Source organism: Ornithorhynchus anatinus, chromosome X1 (genome assembly GCF_004115215.2).
Source record: "Ornithorhynchus anatinus isolate Pmale09 chromosome X1, mOrnAna1.pri.v4, whole genome shotgun sequence".
Classification (NCBI taxonomy): Eukaryota; Metazoa; Chordata; class Mammalia; order Monotremata; family Ornithorhynchidae; genus Ornithorhynchus; species Ornithorhynchus anatinus.
In genome coordinates, this window is record NC_041749.1 from 56,522,832 (window position 1) to 56,544,442 (window position 21,611).

General features: G+C 40.4%; 1 protein-coding gene across 2 annotated transcripts in view; it reads left to right on the forward strand.

Annotated features, from left to right (window-relative positions):
* The window catches only part of EIF4E3 (eukaryotic translation initiation factor 4E family member 3), a 46,752-nt gene extending 25,996 nt beyond the window's left edge, over window positions 1-20,756 (forward strand). For both annotated transcript variants that reach the window (XM_029051312.2, XM_039910234.1), the window contains 5 exons: window positions 1,396-1,490; window positions 3,580-3,640; window positions 7,351-7,417; window positions 12,205-12,360; window positions 19,153-20,756. In XM_029051312.2, the coding sequence (XP_028907145.1) occupies window positions 1,396-1,490; window positions 3,580-3,640; window positions 7,351-7,417; window positions 12,205-12,360; window positions 19,153-19,199 (426 nt within the window). In that variant the 3' untranslated portion in view covers window positions 19,200-20,756. The remainder of the gene's footprint in view (window positions 1-1,395; window positions 1,491-3,579; window positions 3,641-7,350; window positions 7,418-12,204; window positions 12,361-19,152) is intronic.
* The last annotated feature ends 855 nt before the right edge of the window (window positions 20,757-21,611 follow it).

Consider the following 21,611-nt stretch of genomic DNA (forward strand, 5'->3'; position numbering starts at 1 on the left):
AACAATGGGATGAGATTTAGAGCATGCTGGAACAGTTTCCTAGACCATCCACTAGATTCTCATATAGCCCAAGGTAGTCCCTGATTGAGAAGGGTCTAGCTTTTTTCCTCAGTGGGAAAAGCCTAGGCTCATATGTATATCCTGGCTGAAGGAGAGAATCCTGTGGTAAGAGGTTCCTTTACACCTAGCTATAGCATTTCTGTGTGTAAAGGGGATCTAGAGATTATTATATTAAGCAGTGGTATTGATTGAGGGCTCACTGTGTGCAGAACACTGTACTAAACACTTGGTAGAGTACGATACAGCAGAGTCGGTAAACATGTTTTCTGCTCACAATGAGCTTACAGTCTAGAGGGACTTGGAAAATGCTTTTCAATGCATACAGCATTTCAATATGCTCTTCTAGAAAATTTGGTAAATGCCAATTATCGTCCAGCTGTTAAAGTTTAATTCAATTATAATGACCCTCAAGGTGTTACATACAAGTTATCTTACAAACTGAGGTAAATTTTAAGCAGGCAGTAGCTGCATCAGCTCAGTTTTCCACAGACCAGACATTCTCCACTTCTAGAGGCAACTTTTTCCACTTTCTCCCTTTCTCTCCCCTTCCAGTCCAGAGCCTGCCTTTCTATTCCAACTCAGCCCATCAAGCCCCACCTCATCCAGTACCCAATTTGGTGGACTTTTTTTTTCCCCTATTCAGACAGCTGCCGAATCAGGACACTGTCCACGAGCATCACATTTGGCTATGGCTGTAGACTTAGTCTCCAACTTTCTTTTGATAATCACGGTCAGGGAGAGGCTCTGCTCGACCAGACTCAGGGCCATGGGAGGGATTTACTAGCTGACCCACCAATCCACCCACCCACCCATTTAGGGCACTGCAACTTCTGCTCCATTTCTTTTTTCCTTCCTCTTTGCATTGAGAAGATTGCACCCAGGATTTCTGGTTCTCTCTTCTCACACTCTTCTACAAAACGGTAAAAAGGGGTGCCTAATTTGTTTGGACATTAGTTGGTAGAGTTGATGCTCTTGCACAGGACACTCACTGAAGTAAAATAGCATAAGTCTTTCAGTGAATTCACTGAGGCTGAACCACATGTATTTTTCTAGCCCAAGTGTCATCCTAAGTGAGGGCATTCTAACCAAGTTAGTTATTCTCAAACTAGAAAATTTGCTCCCTTGTTGCGTGAGTTCCCATTATATAAGAAAGTTCAGTTCCGCAATTATGGATTTCTAAGACATGCAACTTGGCATGATTTATAACAAGTTTATTGTATCTTTTTCTATGCAGTGATCATGATCATTTAGCCTTGTATGAGCCAAATACATGCATCTGTTCAGGCTCTATAGTAGTATGTAAATTGAACTCGAACATGTTATTGTCTTTTTAAGATGTTCTGGAGTGTGTACAATAATATTCCTCCTGTGCCTAACTTGCCTCTGAGATGCAGTTACCATTTAATGAGGGAAGAGAGACGACCACTTTGGTAAGTAATCTAATATGTAATTTCAGTCTAAGTTAGATGGAAAATAACAGTGAACTTTGTACTGACTTGGAATACAAATTAGATTAGAGTTGTAAACTGTTTAACCTTAAAATAATTCTAACTTATTACAGTTAATATTTACCAAAGCCTGCTCTTGGTTTATCTAAAATCTCTTGGCTCTTGCTTAGTTTTCTAATGCCTTGTCAATATCATCATCATATATTTATTAAGCACCTGCAATCTACATTATAGACCCAGTTCTGTGGGGCGAACATGTTTTAGGTAAAAGCCGGTCTCTTCTTTGCTGGAGCTTACAATCTCTAGATTATGAAAATACACATACATTTCACAGAATACCACACAGATCATGTAGAGTAAGTTGAATGCTTATGTTCACTCTGGTAGCCCTGCTTCTGCCTCAAAGATGCTCCCATCGAGGGGTCAGGCACTCCTCATTCCAAGCACTGAAAAGCACAGGGACATGGGTAGCAACCTCATGGAGTGGGAACATTGTTTCCATGAGGTTAGTACTGAGTGGATGAAACCAGTGGCTTTGCCTCCCATCTTATTTTGGAGCAGGATGGGCTGCCACAGCTAGCCCTCTTCACCCCTATGTGCTAGAAAGGGATCAGAAGTGGATCCAAGATGGTGGCTGCACCTCTTGTCCCCTTCTAAAATCACATCTCCTCCAAGAGATCTTCCCAGACTAAGCCCTTTATTTCTCCTATCCACCCTCCCCTCTGTGTCAACTCTGCACTTGTCTGTGTAGGCCCACACACTTTGATACCCTACCCAAGCCCATAGTATTGATGTCAATACTCTACTAATTCCCCTAGCCCTAATCTATGTTAATGCCTCTCTCCTACTATAGAGTGTAAGCTTCTTGTTGGCTTGTTGGGATCACATCTACCAACTTTGTTGTAGTGTACTTTCTCAAGTGTTCTGCCCATAGTAAGTGCTCAATAAATACCACTGATTGCCCGCAGGGTGCAGTCTGAACTGCCTGCTTTACCCCCAGCTACCTGAGACGGCGTGGGTGATCATTCAGATAAGAGGCTGAATTTGGGGCTGCAGAGCTGCCAGGAAGCAGGCTTAAAAAGCAGGCTTAAACCTTTTGCGCCTCATCCTTGTATCATTTCCTCACCTGGGACTGCCTGCCCATCCCTGTGTGAGCTTTGATTATTGTGTCTCTATTCCAGTGCTTAGCAATTAGACTGTAAGCCCGTCAAACGGCAGGGACTGTCTCTATCTGTTGCCGACTTGTTCATCCCAAGCGCTTAGTACAGTGCTCTGCACATAGTAAGCGCTCAATAAATACTATTGAATGAATAATCATCGTATTAAGCCAACATCAGCAGGGCCTCAGGCTCAGCGGCCTGTTGCAGCCCAAAAGATTCCTGGCCAGGAAGAAGAAAGACAGCAGTTTTTCGAGGTTCAAACTCATGGCTCAGTAGTTCCAGAGCCCTAACTCCAGCCTCACACCCAGACTGTCAGGACCTTGTGGTGGGGGAGGCAGGTGGGTTAATAACTCATCCCCTCAGGACTCTGGGTATGAGCAGAGACTCTAGCCTGTCCTGGAGCCCAAAGAAGGGGAGAACCACAGTGGTGGTGGCAGAGGAACAGCCTAAGAAGCAGGGAGCTTGAGAATGACCGTCCTTCCCCTCCCTTCCCACTCTATTTCCCTCTCTGTCTTCCCCTCTCCACCTCCCATCCCAAGTCCGCCCCTCCCTCCCCCCCAGCATTCATAATGAAGAGTTGATCCCTGACTCCCCGTTGAGGAATAGGGGTCCCCTATTCACCACAAGTGATTGGGAGGGAGATATTGAGGGAAGTAAAACCACTTTGCCTTCAATCATCTCTTCCTGCTCCTACAGCATTCCACCCTCCTCCTACACCCCTCCGGCCCTTCTATCCATCTGTTCCACCACTTACATTCAGGACCTGGAGGATTGGCCAGAGACTGGCCAGCCAAGTCTGAAAGCTTAGTTGAGGTTTTTTCTAAGACTGATGATGAAACCCCAAACTGAAAGTAAATATGCTTAATCCACATCTAAACTATTCCATATTTGCCCATTTTTCTGCAATCTAGGGAAGAGGAAAGTAATGCAAAAGGTGGAGTGTGGAAAATGAAAGTTCCTAAAGAAAGTACGGTATGTTTGATCTCTTTCCTTTCTGGAAATGACTAATCTGGATTTTTGTTCATTGAATATGAAGGTAGTTTTGTGCTTTTCAGAAGCAGTCTGGCCTGCTAGACTACAGACAAAGCTGATGTGAGGATGTGGAGTTATCATGTCTCCTCTGTTGTCTCACTTTGTCACCTTGGGACGTCCTTTTGCCCCCTTTATTCCTCTGTAAGACTGCTTCTCTGAGACAATTTTTTAATAGTTTGTAGAGCTCACTGCCTTCTTTTTACTGGACTGCCTTTGTCATTACTCTGAAAGAATGAATAGTATATCCATTCTTTGAGACTAATTTACATATTTAATGCCCTGGTTCAAGACTAGCTTTTCAAGAGTTTTTTTTCGCTTTTTAGCATTTAAAAAAATAAGACTGCATATTGAATTTCCTTCAGACACACTTGTGCAATTAGGTTTTAAAATTTTAAATGATCACAGGCTACTATCATCATTATTATATTATACATGTAATGGCAATAATATTAATTTTAATGGATAATCAGTATTTCCATAATAAAAGATATCCACCATGTCACAGAAACTGAAGGGAGAACTTTGCACTCTTATGACATGGAGATTGACGATGAGGTGCTACTATTCCCTCCTGTTCCATGGGCCATGTCTGAAGGGAATGGGTTAGCATCTTGCACAACTTCCAGGTTACAGGAAGGTGCTGGGTCCTACCACTGGGTGCCAGTATCTCTCAACATATCATATAAGTAGTTGGTAACTGTGGCATAAGCAGTTGACGAGAGAATCTGTTTCACATTCCCTGGGAGCTTCAAAAGGCTCATGTGCTGCTGCCTAAACTCTTGAGTTTTAATATATTGTTTGCAGAAGAATATTAGATTATATCAGTAGACATTTTCTTATAGTAAGAAATATTGAAAATGGACTAAATAGTTGTGCCACTTTGTCTCACCTTGTATATTATTTGACTACATAGAATTGAAAACTCCTCAGAGAGTATGCCAAAAATTTCGCTCTAACCTTAAAATGCGTAGGTTGTTTTTTTGTTTTGTTTTGTTTTTGCTAAAAAGGCAACTGATTAGTTAGTATGCATTATTCTCTGTCCTTACTGCTTTTTGGTGTACATAATGAAAAGTGTCAAGGAAGCAAATAATACATTTTAGAAGGTTTATGAAACCCTGAAGAAGGGATAACAGATTCATTTTTTTTTATCAGCAAGAAGTATTGATTTGTTTTGCAAGTTACTTTTTTCTTTAACTCACCATTATTAATAATTGCTTTCTGCAGAAACAATTTAATGTCAAAATCATTTCAAAAAGAGTTGAGAGGAATTTTCTTTTTTCCCATCTTCGTAGTAATTAGCCCATTTAGGAACAATCAGCCACAAATAATAAAACATTCTATTTTATATTTATGCACTGCCTTTCTTCCAAATAGCTCAAGATGTTTCACAAGTCTTAAATTAGTAGTGATTCTCCCCACATACCCTTGGATTATATAAAGCCGAGGCTCTATTCAAAATTAAAATGGCATCCTTTTCCCTCTTCCCCCAAAACGGTGTGGGTGGTTGTAGCTGAAGTCTATGGTCAACTAGAGAAAAGGCTTTTACTAAAGAAATCAGTGGAGAAGGAACAATGAGACAATCAATCAGTGAAATTTATTGAGCACTTACCGTGTGCAGTACATTGTCCTAAGCAACTGGGAGAGTTAGTAGGCACGATCCCTGCCCTCATGGAGCTTGCAATCTAGTCCTGGGGACAGATGTTAAATTACAGCTAGAGGAAGCAGCAAAGTATTAAGGATATATCCATAAGTGCTTAAGAGGTGGAATGGGTATCCCAAATGCTTAGGTATGTGAACACTAGTGAATAGATGACGCAGAATGGAGGGGGAATAAGATGTGGCAAAGAAAGGCTAATCAGGAAAGGCTTCTTGGAGGAGATGTGATTTTAGGAGGACTTTGAAGATGGGGTGGGTGGTGGTCTATCAGATATGAAGGGAGAGGGAGTTCCAGGCAGGAGGAGGAATGTGAGAGAGAAGACGAGGTCTGCATGGAGCATATATTTTGATGATGATTTTTTGTTGAAGAAGAATCCATTTTTTGACCTGAATATGCATAAGGCAAACATAGTATTAGGTACCAATACTAAGGACATTGTTTCAAGCTAGCCTTTATGCAATTGCAAGCATGATTAACAGACATTACACACCACCAATCCTAGGTCCACATCTGCCTGAGGCCCCTTAAGGTGAATCCATTTTCCTGATTAAGATTGCATTTCAGGTCTTTCTATTCCTCACTTGGTCTGGACTGGTTTCAGCTGGTTAGGAAGTTCCATTGAAAACTGACCCTCTGTCCAATTAGAGACTTGTTCTGATTGATGCCAACAGTCGGGTGTCTAGGAATAGCAGGGACAGGTTAAATGTAGGCCATCTTCTCTATTGATACCAGGTTTCATGGTAAATCTTTGCCCAAACTGGATTTTCTAGGTTTGACATGGCTCTGGTACTGGTCCTGGCCCTAGCAGAACCCCCAGCACCCAAGTCTAACCCCATAACACTTTTGGGTGTATCTTTATATCCTGTTGCTTCCTTCTACCCATAATTTAGTGTCTGTCTCTCCTACTACATTTTAAGCACCTTGGGGAGAAGTATCATGTCTACCAATTCTGTTGTACTCTAGCAAACAATTAGCGCAAGCCTCTGCACACAGTAAGTGCTTAATAAATATTATTGATTTGATTGATTAATTGATCTGGTGGAACCTGGAATAGGGACCTGAGCTGCACTATTGCAAAGCGTAGTATCAGAAGCCCCCAGAACCTCCTGCACATGCATGGATTCATTTGCAGTGGCTACTTTGCACCCTTTCTCCCTGAACCTCTAACCAGGGGAAGGGGGATGTGGCCTGTAACTGGCCACATTTGGGGGGTGCTTAGAGGGTGGGCCAACCCATGCAAGATTCTTCATGGGTAGAGCTCCATGAGGGAAATAGTCTGAAGTTAAAAATTGGCTCCAATTAAGAGGGGAGGGTCCAGATCAGAGATCAGTGTGTTCTGCCTGCAGGAAGCACTCAAAATAAATACTGTTGATTGATTGATCCGATTGGAAATTAGCTTCATTTGGACAGTGATACCTCTATCAGATTGGGCATTGTCTCCAATGGCAAGGAAATTGGAAGTGGTCTCCAATTGGACAGAAAAACTTTTTGTCCGATTAGGGTTCATGCACAAAGAAGAAAGGTTAAATGCAACTCCTGCCCTTTTTAATGGTTTTTCTGCTCTGCCACGCTAAGTGGCAGCAAAAATTGCTAATGAGCAAGTCCCCTTAAAGTCAGTTTAGTATTAAACCGGATATCCTTAGCACCATAAGATAATAATAGACTGAAAATTTTTTCAGCTTGGCATTGGTTTTGCCCTGTGAGAAAATGGACAAAGAGAAAGAGTATTTACTCTGAGGTTATTTACTCATTCAAATTACTTATTTTCTTAACTAATTTATACTTTGATTTTATTTTTCTTTATAAATAGCCCATTATTATTATCATAAGAATGTTCTTGTCCATCTGAATTTTGGGGGTGGCTACCTCTGAGGTTTCCAAGCAAAGGTAGAAGGAAATTAATGTTAAAATGAAAATGGAAATTCATTTACATTATAATCATTGTCTAAAAATGTCTTCTTTTTTTAAAAAAAAAAATCTTCCCACCCCCCAGGCTGCAGTTTGGAAAGAGTTGTTGTTAGCAACTATCGGGGAACAGTTTACTGATTGTTCTGCAGCAGGTAAAGAATGCATGGTTCCAACCACTTGTGTACACAGTGCTTGACTTTTGTTTGTTATGCACAGTAGCCTACTTTTTTTTTTGGTGCAGATTTTTAATATGAGATTGTTTTGAAGTTGTTTATTGTGTTACTAGGAAGTTGCTTAGAGACAGTTTTTGCGTGTACCCAAGTGTTTTTTAGCAGTATCTCTGCAATTTATTGTAAGGTCAGAAGTGAGAGGCAATTTCTTATTTTTAGTGCATAAGCTCATCTGCGGTAAATTCTAGGCCCTTTGACATTCCGTGGCTTGTTATGAGCTATTGTGATGCCCTGGCTATTGAATGGTTAAATGGTTTTTAATCAAATTAGCGGTCAACCATCTGAGTTTTTCAGTAAAATATATTTCAGTTAAAAAGCAACTTATGCAGAGACATTTATATAACAATTGGGTTAAGAAGACAACAAACATAAAATGTTGGACCTAAAGATGATTTGCTCAGTTTTTTTTTAATGATTGTGATTTCCTCCCAGGAGAAGAGCATAATAATGTCTGTTGTTTATTGTAGTCTAGAATAAGTAGGAAGGAAGGAAGAATCCCTGAATAAACTTGGATTAATAAGTGCCTGAAGAGTTAAAATACTTTTTTCACTCTGGCCTTCAGATAAGCGTAGAAGCTTTATAAATATTTACTTGAGAATTCTGTTAGTTGTCTTGCAGTCCAACTCCATTACTTTAATAATAATTGTGGTATTTGTTAAGCATTTGCTATGTGTACTAAGCGCTGGGGTAGATACAAGATAATCAGGTTCTACATGGAGCTCACAGTCTTAGTAGGAGGGAAAACAGGTGTTGAATCCCGGTTTTGAAGATAAGGAACCTGGGGCAGAGAGAAGCAAAGTGACTTGCCCAAGGTCACACAACAGCTGGGATTAGAACCCAGGTACTCTGACTTCCAGGACTGTGGTCTTACCACTACGCCCCTCTGCTTCTCTAGTGTGACTTTGGTTATAGAGAAAATAAATCGTGTGAAGTGCAAAGGATCCTGCTGCTCTTAAAGGGCTCTGTAAGTAGTTGGTTCCAAACTTCTGAGTTCATGCCTTAGAGTGGCATTTTTCACAGTGAGTCAAAGGAACCAAATCCATGAGAGTGAGATACCCAGTTATTTCCATGGGTTTGGCCCTGCAGGGGTGAACCATTGATTTTTACCCCCTTCGCTTTTTAGGTAGCTCAGGCAGCCATGGCTAGGTTGGCCTGATTCTTGGAGCCATTGCCAGCAGGGCAGCAGGTCCTGCCTTCTGGTGCCCGTGGAGGTTCCAATGGTTCTCATTGGGCTACTGGGCAGGGCTAGAGGCTCCTCTCTCCAGGAAACCCTGCCAATGCTAATTAAGATCTTTGGGACAAAACCCCTGTTAAATAGCACGCTCCTTGAAGGCAGGGATTATGTGGAGTACTTAGTATAGTACCTTACTCACGGGAAGTAGATGCTCAATAAATAGTCCAGGCTCCTTCCCAGCCATTGTAGGTGGCAACAGCTCTGAATCAGGCTAGCCGAGGAGCCACCGGTACTTGGCTGAAGACTGTAGCTGCAGGTCGAGGGTAGGCAGCACTGGGCAGGAAAGGCCCGTGAAAACTATTCTGCCTGGTGGACTTGAGCAGTTTATACACTGGCTCCTGAGGCTGGGCCTGAGAGGATCCTTTGGTTTGGGCACCACAGGAGGAGATGGCAATGGAGGAATGGCACGTTCTTTCACTAAGCCCGTGCTCTGTGCAGAGCACTGTATATACCGGAAATTTATTATGTCTATATCTTTAATTTATTTATGTATATTAATGCCTGTCTTCCCCTCTGGACTATGAGCTCATAATGGTCAGGGACTGTGTCTGTTGTTGTATTGTGCTCTCCCAAGTGCTTAGGACAGTGCTTTGCACACAGTAAGTGCTCAATAAATATGATTGAATAGGGGCTTGGAAGAGTACAGTAGCAGAAATAAGGATCTCAAGTGCCCCATTACCTTCCTCTCCCTCCCCCTTCTCTTTTCCTTTCCTTCTGTTCCTCTCCTCTTTTTCACTCTCCTCTTCCCTTTTATTCCTCTCCCTCTCCACCCTTCCTCTCTTCTACCTCGTCATCTCCTCTCTTCCCTCCCTTCCTGTCTCTTCACTCTCTCTTTCATTTGTTGTGTGATGTTCTGGGTGAAATGTGGTGTGCAAGTTGAATTGCAAGTGAGCACTTGTATTTCCTTCTCAAAATTCACATTGATCTTCATTGTTAGGTACCTTTCCTATTCAAGGATGACACCACTGATGGTGAAATTTACCCCTGAAATTGGAGTGACTGAGAAGACCAGTGAAGAACTCATAGGCCCTACCACAATCAAAGTGTTTATTGAGCACTTACTGTGTGCAGAGCACTGTGCTAAGCAATTGGGAGAATCCTAATTCTTTTAGTCAGTCAATCGTATTTTTTGAGTCCTTACAGTGTGAAGAGCACTGTACTAAGCGTTTGGGAGAGTGCAATATAACAATAAACAGACACATTCCCTGCCCACAACGAGCTTACATTCTAGAGGAGCTTACAGTTCCAAAGTGGCCAGAAGAAGTGGCAGCAGCTGCAGTGGCGGGAAACTCAGTGGTGACAGAGCTCATTCACTCTCGTAGCTTTAACTATCACCTTTTCGTGGATGACTCCCGAGTCTCCCTCACCAGCTCTAACCCATCTGCTGTGCAATCTCACATCTCCTCACTTGATTGTCTTGTACTCTTTCAAGTGCATAGTACAGAGCATTGCACTCAGTGGGTCAATCAATCGGTATTTATTGACCACGTGTGGGTACAAATCAGTCAAATCAATTATACTGAGCACTTACTCTGTGCAGAGGACTGTACTGAGTGCTTGGGAGAGCACAATATAGCAGAATTAACAGATATGTTCCCTGCCCACGACAAGCTCACAGTCTAGAGGGGGAGACAGACATAAATATAAATAAGTAATTTATAATACATAATTTAAAGATATGCACATAAGTGCTGAGGGGTTGGTGGTGGAATAAATATCAAATGTGTACTTTACTAAGACCTTAGGAGAGTACAGTATAACAATACAACAAACAAATCCCCTGCCCACAATGAGTGCTTGTCTTGTCTTACGCTGTCGAATCATTTCCGACCCATAATGACACCCCGGACTCATCTCTCCCATCTACATTCGTTGTGGTAGTATATCCATACAGTTTTCTCGGTAAAAATATGGAAGTGGTTTACCATTGCCGCCTTCCGTGTAGTAAGCTCGAGTCTCCACACTCAACTCTCTCCCATGCCAATGCTGCCCAGCATGGGTGAGGTTTGACTTGTAGCAGATTGCCTTCCACTTGCTAGCCACTGCCCAAGCTAGGAATGGAATGGGTAGGCCTCTGAAATGGATAGGCCTCTGCTTGACTCTCCTTCCTGTAGCCAAAACTGGTAGAGTACTGGAAAGTCTCCAGGTGCGACCCTGAGAAGTGCATTAAACACTACTGTTACTCTTACTACAACTGGTTGTCTTTATGCCTGGCAGTTTTATTTTAACCAATCAATCAATGGTATATAATTCTAATTTTACCTTAAATGTCCAGTCTCCCCCGGTCTTGGCTTCTGGTGCCTAAATCCCTGCCCTCAAGGAGTTTGCAACCTACCACCTCAGGTGCGGACAAATTCTCATCTCTCATTGTGTTTCTTGTTCCCAGTGCCTGTTGCTATTTTTAGTTTTGCCTCTTTATCATGTGCTCCTCTCAGAGCTTCTGATTGCAGCACAGCGGACTGGCCTGTGTTCCATAGTTGTCTCCTGATATTCAGCTGTCAAGTTTAAATTGGTGGTGTCAGTTTAAAAAAAAAAAGTCTCACATATGAATGAATGTAAATCCCTTACCCTCTCTAGAGTTGGTATTTTCATACCAAACAACTCTACTGCTACCCATTCTGTGTATGCATTCACTTCAAGCCACCAGTTCATTTTTAAAAAATTTTAAGGTTACATGGTAAATTACTTTCTCTAAGAAAATTTGAGTTGACCTGTCCTAATCTAAATTCAATTTCCAGAAGAAAGCAAAACACAAACTGATTGCATAAAATATGAGGTGTTGAAAAGCATGTTGATTTAGACAGTATCATGGGTGACTGAATTTTCTAATTTTGATTGTTCTCTGTTCCTTGCCTTGGATTGATTGTTAAGAAGCAGAATGGCCCAGTGGAAAGAACATGGGCTTGGAAGTCAGAGGAGGACCTGGGTTCTAATCCCGGCTCTGCCACTTGCCTATCATGTGACCTTGGGCAAGTCACTTCACTTTTCTGTGCCTCAGTTTCCTAATTTGTAAAATTCCTACTTACTGTGAGTGACAGGGACTGCATCACACCTAATTAATTTGGGGCTCCCAACACTTAGACAGTGCCTAACACATAGTAAGCCCTTAACAAGCATTATTATTATTATTATATTTAAGATATTGAGTACCACATAACCTATTTATATTCCCAAAGTGAAATTTAAAGCAATAGATAGTTTTTGACTGCTAAGTTTCACTGCAAGGTAATGAAACATAACGTAAGATAACATAAATAACATAACATAAATGGCTGTAAGTGAATTTGGAAAAATTAATAGCATTGTTTCCTGGCTCCTGGATCAGTTGCAGTGTTATTTCCACTTTAAAATAATTTTTATTTAAAAATATTCATTCCTTCATTTAATGTCTTGTTATGAAACATGAGTATTACAAAACACTGAAGGCATGCTTAAAATTTTCACAAAATATTTCTGTTTTGATCATGTCCTTTAGGTGATGAAGTAATAGGTGTTAGTGTCAGCGTTCGGGATCGGGAAGATGTCGTTCAAGTTTGGAATGCTAATGCATCTTTAGCAAATGAAGCAACAATTTTACAAAAAGTCTATAAGCTCCTGCCACACACATCTTTTAAAGCCGCATTTTATAAACGTGAGTCTTTTGTCTCCTAATTAGTTCTCCATAGAATTTCTACCTTACATGTATTTTCAACGAAAAGGGTCTTGCAAATGAAGGAGAAGCAGTGTCACTTGGTATCTGAATATTAGGGATCCCACTTTTTTTAAAGCAACATTTTTTGGACAGAGAAATGCTAGGATACTTTTTCCACATTAAGGATGCTTTTCTTTTAACTGAATCAGAAAAAGCATAATTTCACCGAGTTCTTTCATAATGTATGTTTCAGTATGCGTTTCGGAGAGTGTACTGCTGAGGCATTAGGAAACGTTCTTCTCACTCAATTGTATTTCATTCATTCGTATTTGTTGAGCGCTTATTGTGTGTGAAGCACTGTACTAAGCACTTCTTCTGACCATGCACATCTATTTTGGAGCAAATGTGCTCTTGGGAGAAAGAATCGTGCATATGAATTTGCCAGTCAAGGCATTATATACTATAGCATGAGTTTTCCCTAATTCAGGAATTGTACAGAATGTAGTCCCTGACTTTGGGGAGAGTGTCCCTCAATTATATCTGTTCAGGGATGCTCACACCGTCTTTAATGGCTGCATGAGGGTGAGTGGAGGAAATTCTTCCTTCTCTCTGGGTACTTTGCTAGGACATTGTCAGTCAGTTGTATTTATTGAGTGCTTACCAGTGCTTAGAGCACTGTACTGAGCACTTGGGAGAGTACAATATAACAGAGTTGGTAGACTGTTCCCTGCCCACAAAGCGCTTACAGTCTAGAGGGGATGAGAGACATTTCATTTGTTAATATTAATCAATCGATGCTATTTATTGAGCGCTTGCTATGTGCAGAGCATGCACTTAGTATAGTGCTCTGCACATAGTAAGCGCTCAAGAAATACCATTGATTAGTATAAGCAAATTAAATTGTGGATATGTGCATAAAGTGCTATGGGACTGAAGGAGGGGTGAATAAAGGGTGCAAATCCTAGAAACAGGGCAATGCAGAAGAGAGTGGGAAAGGAGGAAATGAGGGCTTAGTCTTGGAAAGTATTTTGGAGGAGATGTGCTTTTAATGATAATTATGGTATTTGTTCAGCATTTTCTATGTGCAGAGCACTGTTCTAAGTGCTGGGCCACAGTTTTAATCTCCATTTTACAGATGAGGTAACGGAGGCACAGAAAAGTTAAGCGGCTTGCCCAAGATCACACAGCAGACAAGTGGCGGAGCTGGAATTAGAACCCATGACTCCAAACCCACGCTCTTTCCACTAAGCCACGCTGCTCCCCACACTGCTTAAATAAGGCTTTGAAGATGAGGAGAGTGGCCGCCAATCAAATATGACAGGGGAGAGCGTTCCAGGCCAGAGGCAGGATCAGTCAGTCTTATTTATTGAGCACTTACTGTGTGCGAGCACTGTACTACTAAGTACTTGGGAGAGTACAATAGAATAGTATATCAGAGTTGGTAGATGCTATTCCCTGCCCACAAGGAGCTAACAGTCTAGAGTGGGGAGACAGACATTAATATAAATAAATGAATTATTGATAGTACATAAGTGCTGTAGGGCTGGGGTGGGGGTATGAATAAAGGGAACAATCAAGGCAACACAGAAGGGAGTGGGAGAAGAGGAAATGAGGGTTTAGTCAGGGAAGGCCTCTTGGAAGAGATGTGCCTTCAGTAAGGCTTTGAAAGTGGGGAGAGTAATTGTTGGATATGAAGAAGGAACTGTGGGTGAGTAGATGTGCCTTCAATTAGGCTTGGACAATTAGTAATTGCCTGTCAGATAAAAAGAGAATATGTGGATGAGGGGTTGGCAGCGAGCTAGATGAAATAGAGGTAGAGTGAGTACGTTGGCATTAGAGGAGTGGTGTGTGCAGGTTGGGTTGTAGTGGGAAATCAGTGAGGTAAGGTAATAATAATAATGTTGGTATTCGTTAAGCGCTTACTATGTGCCAAGCACTGTTCTAAGCGCTGGGGTAGATAAAAGTTAATCAGGTTGTTCCACATGGGGCTCACAGTCTTCATCCCCATTTTACAGATGATGTAACTGAGGCACAGAGAAGTTAAGTGATTTGCCCAAGGTCACACAGCTGACAAGTAGGAGTTATGGCCTTGCATATATGTGCTTAGAGACAGTGCAGAGTAGGAGCAGGGCAGGTGATGAAATGGGGTGATACGGTGGGCTGCCCTGGTAATTTTGTGATCGGGATGGGCCCTTTCTCTTCTGCTGTTCTGCTGCTACTCTTCTGCAGTCTCCATGTGCCTGAAAAGAGAAGTGCCAGGTCAGAGTTGAAAGGGCAACAGGGGTTTGTGCTTGAACGGATTCTCTGCTACAGTTCTAGGTGCTCATTACAGTGCTCTGCCCACAGTAAGCGCTCAATAAATATGATTGAAGATGGACAGGCGTGATTCTCTACTTGAAGCAGTCGGAGCTTTGCTTCAGGAAAAGGACAGAGGAGTGAGGAGAAGCTGCTTTCCCTTCTGCAACTTTTGAAGGGCACAGTTTTGCACCTCTGTGAAAGCTTCATTTAGCAGACTGGGACTCACCGATTTGTCTTCTTGAAAAGTGTAGTTTAATCTAATCTTAAATAGGTTATATAGTCTCTTTAGATTTTGAAACAGAAAAAATATTAATATATGAGTATTTAGAGTAGATTTTAAATCATCCCTTCCAAAAGCAAGTATTTATGTAACATAAATCATCCGCACTTTTAGGTGAAGCTACTCCTGAAAATAGAGCTAAATTAGCATTCTACTGAAATGCTAATCTTTCCTCATTATTGAGGATTCTAACACACAAACTGAAAGACTATTCCCTCAGAGTGCTAAAATCTTAACAGAAAAAGCATGAATTAGATAGATATATGAACCCATTGTTTTCATCTTGCTAATGTAGCTTGCTTTTTTTTTTTAACTCATTTCATAATGAAAGACGATTACTGCTATTAAACCAATACTTGGAAGGTTAAAGAGTGGGTTATGGGTATTCTTTTAGCAAGGTTTTTTTTAACCAAGTTCCTTCTCTTGCAAAGAGCCAGAGTGAACCTACAAATAGATGGTCCATTTTAGGATGCTTGTTCTAGACTAACAACCATAAAAACATAAAACAGACCGTATGTTGAGTTGATAAATGGGTGTGGAGTCCACCAGAAATTAATGAATACTAGCAATCAATATGAAGTACCACTTCAGGCAGTCGGTTTGAGTGGCAACATTTTTTGATAGAAAATATCTCTCATCATCTTTTAAACATTTATATACTCATCTGTTATAAATTTAAATATTGATGGAATTGTTACTTTAATTTGCTTATGAAATATGAAAGTAGTTACTGAATCCCACATCACTTTTCTTCCATATAAAACAATCAAAATAATGGCATTAAGCACCCACTGTTTGCCAGGCACTGTGCTAAGAGCTTTCCCTCTGCTCCTCCCCCTCTACCTTCCCATCCCCTCAGCACTGTACTCGTCTGCTCAACTGTATATATTTTCATTACCCTATTTATTTTGTTAATGAAATGTACATCACCTTGATTCTATTTAGTTGCCATTGTTCTTACGAGATGTTCTTCCCCTTGACTCTATTTATTGCCATTGTTCTTGTCTGTCTGTCTCCCCCGATTAGACTGTAAGCCCATCAAACGGCAGGGACTGTCTCTATCTGTTGCCGACTTGTTCATTCCAAGCGCTTAGTACAGTGCACTGCACATAGTAAGCGCTCAGTAAATACTATTGAATGAATGAATGAAAAGAGCTGGGGTTAGGTACAAGACAATCAGATTGGGTACAGTCCCTGTCCCAAACAGGACTCACAGTAAGAGGGATAGAGGGCAGGTATTTTATCCCCATTGTACAAATGAGAGAACTGAGACACAGAGAAGGAAAGGGACTTGCCCAAATTCACAAAGTAGGCAGATGGTGGAGCAGGGACTAGAACAAGAGTCTCCTGACTTCTAGTCAAGTCTCACGCCCTAAGCCACACAAAGAAAGTCTCACTCATTTGGCTTTTAAGGCAAATAAATGTCTAATTTGAGGCAGAAGCACAAGAGTTTAGCAGAAATCCAGTTCAAAGAGTTAGATGTGATGAAAGAATAGCTGACGAGCCCTGGACAAGTATGGGTCGGCTCATGGATCTCCAGCTCATGGGGCTAGGACAGACCTAGCCAAACCCATCCAGGTTCAGGCTGCTCCTCCAGCCCTTTCCTGGGCTTCCCGTTTTTTGGGTTGGGCCAACAGGCTTTGGTGCAGCAGCAGTTGCTCCAGTGTGCATGGATGCTTCCTCCATGGACAAGTGCTTCTGATGGCTTCTGGGACTGCAACCCCAACAGCCCGCAGGGCTGCAGCAATGATCTGCATGGTAATCAAACCACTGCCTTATTTGTGTGCGGTCTCTGGAAGTGAACTCCGGATCCACTTCCGGTCATACCGTAACTGTCAGCCCACAGTATTTATTGGTGGCCTACCGTGTGTGGGGAGCACTCTACCAGAGGCTTAAACTCAACTTGCTTATGGCTGTTCTGGACTCTGCTAGGATGGGGCAGGCCAAGTTGGCTTAGGCAGACGATTTTTAGGCCACACAGGACTCAGCTCTTGGATAATCCAAGTGAGGAATGGCCAAATTAATGAATTTGTTTTGTAATAGCTACAATAGGGGATTCCCTGACAAGATGTTACTCATGAAGTGGGGATACACAACTGCCTTGTTCCTGGGCACTAATAAGGAGGTTCTACCTGAATTTTTTATGGGAGGGGTGCCTACATTTTAAAATTCTTGGTGATTTTCTGGGGAAACCACCATCCCATGGGAAGGATGTCCAAGAAGGAGCTGGACAGGAGAGTTAATTGTATATTTTAAAATAAACACAGTAAGCTATGCCTAACCCTTTCCTCCTGCCTCATCTGCCTTCAACTGAGCATTTCCCTGGGACAGTGGCATGGAGGTCACTAATGCCCAATTGATGATCTGTTGTAGCCCATATAGAGAAACAGTGTGGCCTAGTGGAAAGAGCACAGGCCTGAGAGTCAGAGGACCTTGCTTCTAATTCTGGCCCTGCCACTTACTTAAGTTACTTCTCTGGGCCTCAGTTACCTCATCTATAAAATGGGAAATAAGACTGTGAGCCCCATGTGGGACAGGGACTGTGTCCCATCTGATTATCTTGTATCTACCTTAGAACTTAGTACAGTGCCTGGCACATAGTAAGCACTTAACAAGTACCAAAAAAAAAAGGCAAACAAAAAAACTCAACAACAAAACACCCAGGCACTTAACCCTTTTCAGAACACTCAACCACAGATCAGGATAGATTAGCTGATGGGATTTTGTTTCTCAGCCATAGAACTGGCATTGGTTATTTCACTTCCGGGTCTGAATGTAAAATTCATATTAGGCAGGGTAGAAGTGTTTTTAAATCAAAGCAAAGAGCTCACTCTTCAGGAGTGTTGTAATGCTGCCTTAGGAAATGAAGTACCATTTCTATGTCATCTCCCTCCCCATTTTTGCCTGTCTGTACTACTCCCGCCCACTGGCAACCAAAAAGCTCGGCCTATATGAGACATTCAAAATTTGAAGTAGTTCAGTGTACTTGACAAATGTACATATGGACCTGAAGATATTACAAGGTGTCATCTTGGCCTAAAGAAAACAAAAAGGCAAGTTTTCTGTCCATGCCAACCCTCTTTGAATTTGAAAGCTGCTTGAGTTTTCTCACTAGGTGCTCAACCCTAATAGAAGCAGCATGGCCTAGTGAATAGAGCACAGGCCTGGGAGTCAGAAGTACCTGGACTTTGATCCCGGCTCTGCCACTTGTCTGCTGTGTGACGTTGGGCAAATCACTTAGCTTCTCTGGGCCTCAGTTACCTTATCTGTAAAATGGGAATGAAGACCGTGAGCCTCATGTGGGACAGGGATTGTATTCAACCTGATTAACTTGTGTCTACCCCAGCACTTAATGCTTGAAATATAGTAAGCGCTTAACAAATACCATCATGATTATCATCATTACTAACCCAGGAGGAAATGTTATGAGCACTTGTTCTTTGTTTTCACCAGGAAAATAGTGAGGCTGAGATCTTTAGAGGAGTGCCCATTTTAGATTTTAGAAGACTTGATTTTTGTCATCGAGGTTATCGGGTGCTATGGATAATGTATGGGAGGAAGACTTAGGATGCCAAGTATCATGTTTTGTTTTTTTAAAATGGTATTTAAGTGCTTACTATGTGCCAGGTGCTCTACTAAATGTGGAGTAGATACAAGATAAACAGGTTGGTCATAGTCCATGTCCTACATAGAGCTCACAGTCTTCATCCCCATTTTACATGTGAAGTAACTGAGGCACAGAGAAGTTGTGACTTGCCCAAGGTCACACAGCAGACAAGGGGTGGAGCTAGAATTAGAACCTGGGACTTCAGTAGAGCACTTGGTTGGAAAAATCATGACTTTCAAAACTATCCATCTGGAGCATGATTGGCAATATTTACTACCCCTTGTTTTTTTTGGCTGGTATATTGAAATCCAGGTTTTTGAGTTCCATAGCCTTGAGTAAATCAGTTATATGTCTGATCCATTCTGAAGAACACACTTGATTTTGTGGTACCCTCTTCAGTAACATGTCTGGGCTGACTCATTGTCTTGACTAGACAAGATAAATCAGACTGCATTAGCATTGTTTGTTTATCCCATGTTTTCATTTTAATTACATTTCCCTGGAAATTTATGCATGAGTTCCGGAGAGAAATACTTAGCAACTGTATCTTGAATTTGGGCCACTGGTTAAAGTTTTCTTTTTCTTTTTCCCTTTTTATCTCTCTTAGCCCATGAAGAACATCATGCTTTTGAAGGTGGACGTGGAAAACATTAATTGCAGTCTGTACAGAATTCTTTATGCTTTGCCAATTAGTTGAGGAAATCGGCTAATCAGGAAGCACAGCAGAAAGAAGACTTGCTGGTCATTTTACATTTGTTTTCAATCCTCTCAGATTTGGCAATTAATACTCAAAGTTGCTGGTGGCTAGGGGAGTTGCGTTGATTTCTGACATGACATTACTTGTTTTTGGCTTTCTAAATTAACTGTTCTTTGCATTCTGAAATGTTTTGCCCTTATTTTTGTCCAGTGTAATTATTGTTTTATGTAGTTCCCTTTCACTGAAAGACAAGAGTTTTGGTCTCTTTAGCTGTACTGTAACTAGTAAAATGCGAATATGCACAGCCATGATAATGCTGCTTCTTTTAGACCTGCTGTACATAGCGAATAATAGCTTGGTGAATGGTGTATTTTGAATATTTGTTGTGATACAGTCCTATCATAATAAGATTTACTCACAGTCTTTGTCCCAGGAAAAAGAAAAATTGCACTGCGTTGTTGTAATTTACGAAGTTAATCTGAAATTGCACTGAGAACTGCACACACGTACTGTTCGTTTCCTTTTGTTAACAAAAGATATATTTGATTGCATAATGTGAAAACTCTTAAAATCGTGAGCACATTTCAATATTTGGATTTGTTTTAATTTGCAGTACTATATCCTCTTGTGCAAGTATTTTTAACCAACATTTCATTTTAGTCCTTTCAAAACAATGCTCATTTAGAACGGTAGGAAGGATTTCTCTTAATAAGAAAACCAGATACCTATTCATTTAAGGGGTGGTGATAATTTAATTGTTTTGACTTATTTGCTTTCTTCTTAATTTTATGTTTGAAGTCAATTCTCACATCTTTTATGAAATGGAGCCTCATTTCTAGCTTGTGGTATGTGTAATTTCCAGTTATCGACAGTATCTTTGGTGAGGTGTTTTGTTTTTGTTTTGTTTTCCTTGGTGGTGGGGAGGTGCATAGTTTTTATTTCATTTAGCAACAAATGAAATTTTCATTTGCGTTTGAATGTGAATATTTACAAAGATGACTTTGAGTGCATTTTATGTATATTAAACATTAGAATTGTTGAAATGTTTTATTATAGTACCAAAGAATATTGATTTTAATTTTGTTAAAAGGAAGCTACAAAGTAGAAGTGAATGTACACCCACAGAACCTGATCATTTTCATTTGGAAATAGTTCTAATTGCACTGATTTCCATATTTTTCACAAATCTCTGCCTATCTCTACCTGATAAAAGCATAAGCATTTCCTTCTGCTTTTGAAGCTGCTTCTTCCTGCCACTTTGTTTCTGTGGTGATAGCAGCCAAAAAATAATACATATTTAAAAATCAGATGAAAGGACAGTGTACTCAGCACTGCAGTCTTGCCCAAAATTTTTAACTTCTGCAGACTTTTAACAGTGCAAACATAGATTTTAAAATAATCAGAATAACACAGGTTTATAAAGTTTTCCACCTAGCATTTTCTAGATCTTTGTATGTATTGATTTAAAAAATTGTGCATTTCACTTATAAATAAAATTGTGTTTCTAGAATGGACTTGCTTTGGCATTTTTTTACTGAAGTTAAATGTTAATGGTCCTAATTCCTAAAACCAGGATGCATCCTAGTAAAAATAAATTAATATCCTCTTTGGTTTGTAACTTTCATCGCAAAAATTCTGAAAATATTCTAGATATAGATAATACTCATTATTTTTTGAAGATGGGTTTTTTTTTCTGATTAGATAAGAATAAGGGGCCTGGGTGGCTTTATCTTAGTATTGTGCCATGTATATTTCCATAAATAAATGGAATTTGGAATATTTTTAATTTTTAAACCTTTTAAAAGTACATTTCTGTATGTCATATTCAATTTTGCATGTAGTATTTTTTGAAATTGTAAAGTAATAAAATGAATAGCAACGTTAGTTTAATGTTTTCTAGTTTCTATTGTTCCTGATCAGGTAACATGGTTTAGCATAAAAAATGAAGAAATTGAGGTATCGTTTTGTCCAAATTAGCTTTAGCAATTGTTCTAAATCCTTTCTAATATGTTCACTTTTATAAGGATTTAAAATTTACATAATGTTAAGAACCTATCATCTTAATTACCTTAAAGAAGGGTTTTATCAAAATTTGCTTTGAAAATTGTTTTAATTGAATGTTTAGTTTGTAGTAGACTTTGAGTGAACTAAGATGATTTAATCAGTTTCAAAAACCTCTCATTAACTTTCTAGATTAAAGGAGCTAATATCCTGTAGAGATGCAAAAAAAATTTGTATGATTTATGACTTTAATTTTCTAATCTTGCCAATATTACAAAAGGTGGTAACTTTAACTGGGTACTGTTATACTCATCCAGGCAATACGAGGTGCTAATTGTATAGAGCATCAATCTCTGAGAGATATTTCA